Source organism: Thalia democratica, chromosome 2 (assembly GCF_965202585.1).
Source record: "Thalia democratica chromosome 2, ktThaDemo2.hap1.1, whole genome shotgun sequence".
Classification (NCBI taxonomy): domain Eukaryota; kingdom Metazoa; phylum Chordata; class Thaliacea; order Salpida; family Salpidae; genus Thalia; species Thalia democratica.
In genome coordinates, this window is record NC_139166.1 from 12,232,482 (window position 1) to 12,241,527 (window position 9,046).

General features: G+C 24.8%; 1 protein-coding gene across 1 annotated transcript; it reads right to left on the reverse strand.

Annotated features, from left to right (window-relative positions):
• Positions 1-1,813: 1,813 nt before the first annotated feature.
• Positions 1,814-3,796, reverse strand: LOC145850053 (E3 ubiquitin-protein ligase RNF185-like). The gene is made up of 3 exons (XM_082955197.1): positions 3,633-3,796; positions 2,975-3,161; positions 1,814-1,900 (listed from the first exon to the last, which is right to left on the reverse strand). Exons 1-3 carry the CDS (start codon positions 3,794-3,796, stop codon positions 1,814-1,816), a joined length of 438 nt encoding a protein of 145 aa, XP_082811323.1.
• Positions 3,797-9,046: the final 5,250 nt, after the last annotated feature.

Genomic DNA, 9,046 nt, shown 5'->3' on the forward strand with positions numbered 1-9,046 from the left:
AACACTTTAAACTAAATGAGTGCAAAATGTATTTGTATTAATATGAATTAGATAATTTAAAAAAAAGATAAATTTAACTTTTAAACTTTTTCACCGCTTATTGATTTTGACAGTTTATGTCACAGTTACGAAAACAAACTAATTGAACTTACAATAGATTCAATCAAACCTTAAACATTCAGCTAAATGCTACATCAGGGTGACATCAGTCAACGAGCCGTTATCTGAAACCAACTCGGGACGAGGACAAAATTTTTATCGTCAAGGTTTTTGCTTGGAGAGCCTCAGTTTTCCGAGAACTTGTGAAGCATTTTTTTCAGCTTAGAGCTGTGTCAGTGAGCAAATTGCGTATGAAAACGAAGTAGTTTAAAGGTTGTTTTCTGTTGTAGAAAAATACAGATGTAAAGCGTTCAAATTGTTCAGTGGCACTTAACAAAATAAACTTTCCAAGTCTTTAGACACCTTGTAAACAAAATCTTAGTAAGGTTTTAAGTTTAATGAATTAAATTAGTGCGACTTTTTTTCAGAACCTTAAAGTTATCTTTTGTTTAGTCATATAAAAAAATTCATAGGCCTACCTTAGATTACATAAAAAATGATTTATCTGTTCAAATTTAACTATTTCGGTTTTTAATAATCATAGATTTCATATGTTTGGTAATTTATTATCTATATTAACAAATCTGAAGTACAAATTAATATGTTAAATTTAGAATTACAAGTAGAATTTAGTGTGATCCATCAAATCTTATTTTAGTTTAGGACCCGGCTGGATTCATATCTTTTTTTAAATTTAGATCTGGCTGATAACACTAAATAATCTTATAATATTTAGTTTAAGTTTAAAAAATGCTGATATTTATTTATCTATTTTTTAAGCATGCCGCGCAGAACACTGCTTTAGAATTTTCAAGGTAATATGACAATAACTGGAAATAGCTAAAGATTTTAAATAAGTTTAGCAATCATCAGTTCCATCTCGTTAGAATCCAAATACTTGTATAAATTAGAGTCCGGCCGGAGCTGGATAAAATTTTCAGTTTAGGATCCGGCATATAGTTTAGATAAGTGTACAAAATGTGATATCTAATTACTTATAGCTATTTTAGTGAGTAATTTCAAATAAAGTTTAGAAAAATTTAGTCAAACTATTTTGTTCTTTTTGCTCTAATAAGACTAAGTGTTTATTTGATTCCACCATTCTTATCATTAAGTATCACAGTAGTATCTAATTTAAACGATAATTTTTCAATTTTATATATTTGTTATTTTTTATTTAAAATAAAGCTAAGAACAATTAATTCAACTAGTTTTATAAACTACGAAAGGAATTAGGCAATGTAAGTTACATTACCAAAAAAAAAAATCAAAAAAACTCTATTTAACTAAATCCACTTTGACTCAAAATTAAACGTTTCGCTTTAAAGATAAACTTTTGGTTTCAGGTCAAAAAACACTTAGTAATTATTTGCTAAAATCAACTCCAACGTTAAAACGAATTGATCCACAAAAGTACAGAATCAAGAAAACTGCGACACATATTACAATATAAAACTTCTTGGAAGCATTATCATTGGTCTGGTTGTTCTGGATGATCTCATAATTTTGTTGATTTTGCGGTTCTGTTCGTCGTCTCCTGAGTAATTTGTAATTTACTATTTCATGTAAAATTTAATTAAGTTAATTTACCCGAAGTCGTTCTACTTATGAATATTTTCTTAATGCTTTTTATTTAAAATAATGTTTTTACTAACCTGGAGTCGTTGTAAGTATTAACAATTTATTTACACTTTTTATATATAATTTTGTTCACTTACCTCAAGTCGGTGTTGTTCATGAAGGCGTTGACGTCAACATCCGTACCTCTAGTCCCGTCAGGATTGAGGTACCACGCCTGGATCTGTTATTTTTTGTATAAACTGTTAATTGTGCGTCATCAAGATCTTATAATGAGAAATGCAAAATTTTTTGAATTTCTTCATGTATTTACAATGCTCATGTACAAATATGTATATACGGTAAACAAGTACTTTAAGCGAGAAGGTATCAAATTTGCACAGGCGTACAAAATCGCACAGGGGTCAAAATTGCACGAGGGCGAGAAATTGCACGAAAACAATTTTGCACGAAAAAAATTTTGCACGAAGGTTTTTTTTAGAACGAAGACACTTTTAACATTTAAGCTAATCGTAGAAGATTAGTTTACTAAAGTGAAATTTCTAAAAGTCCAACCACTAAATTTAATTCAACATTGTTTTTTATTTATAAATTGTCATGTTTTTCTTAAGTTTGTATACAGTGTACTATTCTTTGATGAAAAGTTGCATTGATTTGGTATGAGATAATTTCAATAGGTGGTAACCCTTTTGTATAATATGTAAGTTTGAGTTTTATAATTTTAAATTTATTACATATAGATACGTGCAGTTTATTTCATGAATTTAATTCTATTTAAAATTCTACATTAAATTTATCTAAAATTTGTTTACATCACGAATATCATCAATATCAGATGTAAATCATCCTCGTTTAAAAATTAATGTTTATAATTTAGACACAATCATTATATTTCACAATCAAAGTAGTTGCTTAACTGAATCTTTTGAAAAGTTTGCATTTCTTAACCATACTGAAACAGTCTTTTATGTAAATGTATACAACTTAACTATCACCTACTTTATTGGTTTTTTTGTTTGTATTTACGCATGATTGCGCACAGAAATTAAAAGCAATTCAAACTAGAGTCCACAAAAATATTTAGAATAATTAAAAAACATTACATGATTTTTTAAAACTAAACTTTGTTGTAACATATTGGTATAAAATAAACTTTACCAAATCAGGTTGTTTCAGGGTATTCACAATACCCTTTGAACTTATAAAACTACTGATTTAAACACTTTCCTTAAATGTTTTGAAAAAGCTCTACAATGCATATTAATCTTCAAAAATTATTCTAAACTAAAATACAAACTCTATTTTCAGGTTGAGGACGCTGAGCTTGTGGCCTCGGTTTCGTTTTGGTTCTTGGGTCAACTTTGTCGGAACAGTTTTTACCATATATGGGTATGACATTATCTTTGCTGATACCAGCTTTGCAAACTGGACACTTGTTTGAACCGGCGTTTGAAGATTCCAACCATTGGCTCAGACAGGGCCAGCTGTAAGTAAAAAAAAATTCATAATTAAATAACAGAATTGAGTAAAAAAGAATTAACTTAAAAGTTTTTGGTAAAAAAATATGCTTTTAAAGATCACCTTAAAACGGTTATATGTCTAAAGAAGTCTTTAGTTTAATCTGTTTTTTCAATAGTAACATTAATTTATTAAAATCGAAAAAAATTGCTAAATATATTTTTTATTGCCTTTAAAGTTGAAACTTATTTAATTTTTACTAAACTGTTTAACAAGCGAGTTTTAATAACACACACCTATGTGAATAAATTTTTAAAAAGTTAAACTACAATAACAAAATTGTCTGGCCAAATAAATAAGTAAATCAAAAATAAACTTAAAATTCTACAATAAGTAGCTTGTTCAAAATGAAAAAAAGCTTTTATGACATTTAAATAGAAAAAAATATTTTTAGTATTTTCAAAAATCAGATTTTGAAATAAAATTTACAAGCTAACCAAAACAAATGACCACAAAAAGTAATAACAGCATCTTTGGCAGTCTCTAAACAAATGATGCATTCAAAATTAGATTCTGAAGGATCTTCATTATTATTTTGGTCATCTCTGTTTTCCTTGGTAGGTACTGAAATTTCAGTTGGTGCAGTTTTGATATCTTCCATATTAATATTTTATAAAAATGTTTACTTTTCAAAATTAAAAAAACTAAGACATGGATTAGAAAATAATATATTTATTGTTTTTTTTTTGACATCATCTAATGAAAGTGTGTTGTACATGCCATCTACTATAAGTCTTATAATTAAAAATTTACTCAAATTTTAAGGATTGAACAGTTTTCTAGTCTAGAAAAAAAGAGGAAGTAGACTTATTGAAAATAATAAAGTTCACTTAACAAACATGTTTGAAATAAACTAACTTATTTAGCTGTAGTAATTAAACATTATCATAAAAATATTTGACGAGTTTGACTAAATATAATATATTCTGTACTTGGTTTTTTTATTATTATTATCAGGAAAAATAAGTAAAAAATGAAAGTAAGCACATTTTAGATAACTGTTTTAAAAGTGCTGCTTTAGTAAGTGAATAAATAATGTGAATAAAAAAAAAGAACATTATACCGTCTATATTTTCACATTTAACAAGCAAGTATAGTTTTTTGGTGATAATATTTAATAATAATTAAATATATACATGCAATATACAATTAAATTAGTTTTAAAATCTAAGTGAAGGATGAAACTGTTTAAAACCTGAAATAAACAAGATACAGCTTTATTTGTTAGGGTATAAATTCTAATTTGTTATAAAAGTTCAAATTTTTCTTTATTCTACCATTTCCTACACTGAAAAATATTTGTACAGTCATTTATAAAATCTATAATCAAAAAACAACTAAATCGTTGTAAGACATAAAACAAAAACTTAACTAAAACTATTAAAACTTAAACTGTTTAAATTTATTGCTTTAAGTATAACTAACAACTTAATTAGTTCAAATGTTTTAAGTTAGAGTTACAATTATAATGCAGTTTAATTTACACAATACCATTCTACTATTTTTGACACTATTTAATTTTTTTATAAGTAGTTATGCTAGATTAAGATTATTAAGTTAAACACTCGACATTCGTAACAATAGTTTTAATTAGCACCTATCATAGCGTGAAATGTAGATGAAATTAAAAAAAAGCCTAAAACTGTGCAAAAATAGTTATAAAAACATTTTTGTTTGTAACATAATATTTTTCTACTTAAATAAAATTTCAAAGGTAGAAATTAAATTATTTAATAAAAAAATTTTCAAACACGATAATAAATCACTTCAGGGGAGTCCAAATTCGCAAAAACTGTGCAAATATTTTGTTTTTTTAACATAATATTATTTTCTTAATAAACTTTTTAAGCTAGAGATAATCTACCAAAATAGGGAAGTGTTGCACACGATAATAAATAATTTCAGGTCCGCACTTTTTTAACTGGGGTCGCACGAATTTTTGTAATTTTATTGTAACCTGCCACCTAGGTACGCATTTCTTAAGTATGCTCTGCCGGTTGAGTAGCACCTTTTAGCTGGAAAAAGCCGTGTTCAGTTTTTTATTTCTACTTAAAAACTAAAATTCAAACTTAAATGTTAGTAACACAAAAGTATTGTTAGTTTAAAATAATTAGTGATATACTAAATTCAAACTAAAAAACTACAGAAAAAAAGTGATGCGGCTATATCAAATAAAAATAATGAAAACTGTAATAAATTTCACAAAAAACTCATTTGTTTATAAATTCAAGGTATTCCTAGCTGTTTTTTTTTTAATTTTTAATTTCTTCTCAATTTAAATATCTTATATTTCTAAATTAATTGATTTTTATAAGAGTTGAAATGTCACTTTAAAATATTAGTTAAATTAAAACAACTTCATAAAAGTATATTTAAATTATATTAAAAAATAAATTGAACACTACAAGATCTAAACCTAATGGTTGACACATGTATACATGAAAAGACACTAAAAGAAAAAAAAATTAAAAAGAATATTGAAATTTCACTAAATTGTTGTTGTGATCAAGTTGTTAAAATTACATAGTCAGATTCTAGTGAGCATAAGAATCAAATTTTAAAATAACTTAATATGTATTATTAACCTGGAATATTCAACTAAATTTTCAACTCCAATGTAGTTTTAAATTAAACTGAAATTATGCAATTTATTTTATACAATGAATGAGTTTAGTTAAACTTTATTAATTACATTGAACATTTTTAAAGTAAAAATAGATTTACTAGTTCATAAATAATGCATAATAATTGTGGTACACTTAAATTATTGGTACTAATCATTATAATTATATCATACCCTACTTATTTACTAACTAGATTCTATTTGAGACTACTTTATATAAACCAGACAAGACCATTTTTGGCTGATGTATCTGTTATACAGCGTGCCACAAAACACTATTATAACAACACTATTTCAAAAATACAACTTACTTTTATGAACAACTTTTAATAAATAAAGCTTAAAAACAATTAAAGTTTATGTAAAAAATGCTTTAAAACCAATGTGAAGTATAACAATTAAGTATCGATAAATAATAGTTCTTATATTTAAACTAATAAAAAAATTAATAAATTTACATTCAGCTATATCTATACAGTATGTGTCTAATTCTCAGTCTATAGGTCTTATCTAACCACTCTATCCCATAGCAAGGATAACATTGCCTGAGATACTTGCGTTCTAGTTGACTGATTTTGTGAAACTCATCATTTTAATTATGAAGGTCATATGAAAGATGCATTCCATTGCAACATCACAATCTCTAAATAAGATTAGATACTGATTAAATTCACTTAATGAAATTGAAAATGGCCTTTTTTTATAACAAAATTGCACAGTTGCTTCTATAGTTTCAGTACTTAGTAAAAATATAAATAAAATATAATTCAACAAAACTATTACACAGTTTAACTAAAAATCAAATTATGATGAATCAACATTTCTTATAAAACTATACCCTTTTGTTATACTTTTTATTTTAGTTTTATAGCAAATGTTAGTTTAGTTTTAATTTTTTATTCTAAAGTTCAAATTGTTGTCAAATTTGTAAAACTATTTACTTTTAAACGTTTCTTATTAAATACCGACATGTCAAAAGTAGGTTTTTTTCTATTAACTTCCAAAAAAAAAAATTAAATATAAAGTATAGTTTAAAGCTTGTTATAGTTTGAGTATTTGATTGCTGAGCTTCACAAAATCAGTCAACTAGAACGCAAGTATTTCAGACAATGTTATCATTGTAAAGGGACAGAGTAGTTGGATAAGACCTATAGACTGAGAATTAGACCCATACTTTATAGATATATCTGTATGTATAAACCTATTAGTGTTTTAATTTAAATATAAGAACTAGTATTTAGTTGTTAGAGTTTTAGAAAATTCTATACTTCACATAAATTTTAAAGTGTTTTTCATATAAACTTTAATTGTTTTTAAGTTATATTTACTGAAACTTGTTCATAAAAATAAGTTATACTTTTTGAAATAGTGTTGTAGTAATAGTGTTTTGTTGCACAAAACTATCTTGTCTGATGTAAAAAAAGTAGTCTCAAAAAGAATCTAGAATTTATTTAATAGTAATTAAGTAGGGTAGGATTTCATTATAATGAGTAGTACCAATAAATAAAATGTACCACAAACCATACCTTATAACATCACAAAAAGTAGTGTAATTAAGTTTTATTTTCAATTTTTATGAATCTAACCATTTAATTTAAAACTACATTAAAATTGATAATTTAATTGAATATTGCAAGTTAACACATATAAAATTAATTCAGATTTTTACTCTTATGCGTACTAGAATCTGACTATGTAATTTTATCAACTTGACCACGACAGCATTTTAGTGAAAATTCAATATTTTCTTTTAAATTTTATTTCTTTTAGTGTATTTTCAGGTATGCATGTGTCAACCACTAGGCTTGGATATTGTAGTGTTCAATTTACATTTTAATATAATTAAAATATACTTTTATGTAGTTGTATAAATTTAAATTAGATTTTTTAAGTGACATTTCAACTCTTTAAAATTTTATTATAAAAAAAACAACTAATTTAGTAATAAAAAATACCTGAATTAAAAAGAAATTAAGATTTTAAAAAACATCATACCTTGAATAGGAATAGGAATACCTTGAATTTATAAATAAATGAATTTTTTTATAAAAGTTTATTAAAGTTTTTATTATTTTAATTTGATATAGCCTCATCACTTTTTTCTATTGTTTTTTATTCTGAATTTAGTATATTAATAATTATTTTAAATTAGTAATACTTTTGTGTTGCTAACATTTAAGTTTGAATTTTAACTTTTAAGTAAAAAAAAATAAAACTGAGCACAGCTTTTTCCAGCAAAAAGATGCTACTCAACCTGCAGTGCATACTTAAGAAATGCGTACCTAGGTGGCAGGTTACAATAAATAAAATTCGTGCGATCCCAGTTAAAAATGTGCGGAATTGAAATTATTAATTATCGTGTGCAAAACTTTTCCTATTTTGGTAGGTTATTTCTACCTTAAAATTTTTTTAAGAAAAAAATATTATGTTATAAAAACAAAAAATTTGCACAGTTTTTGCGAACTTAGACACTCCTTAAGAGATTTATCATCATGTTGGAGACTTTTTCCATTGAATTACTTTTATATTTCAAATTTTTTTTTAATTAGAAAAATACTATTATTCAACCAAAATGTTTTTTATAACTATTTTTGCACAGTTTTAAGCTTTTTTTCAATTTCATCTACATTTTCCGCTATGATAGGTGCTAAATAAAACTATTGTTGGGAATGTTGAATGTTTATCTTGAGAAGCTTGACTTAAGTAAACCTTATAAGAAAAATTAAAATTGAGTCTAATTTTATGTTGTGTCAAATTTTGTGTTAGTGTTTAGATTAAACAGCATTAGAATTTTAAATCTAACTTAAAATCATTTTAGAGTAAGTAATCTAATTAAGTAGTCTGTAATTTGTAATTTAAGCAATAAAACATAAAAAAAAGTTTAAGTTTAATAGTTTTAGTTGAGGTTTTGTTTTGTGTCTATTAATCATAAAATTTATTTTATAATTTATAGTTTTTATAAATGACTGTACAAATATTCTCTAGTGTAAAAATTGATATAATAAGGAAACAAAAAATTTTTTTAACAATTTTAAATTTATACCCTAGTAAAATATGCTATATATTATTTTAATTTTTGGTTTTAAGCAGTTTTCATTACTCACTTAGTTTTTACAATTAATTTTTTTTTATATGTTTATGTTTAATGTTTTAGTATCATCACTCAAAAACTATACTCCTTTCATAAATGTAGAAATATAGAAGGTATAATACTCAACTTTATATATT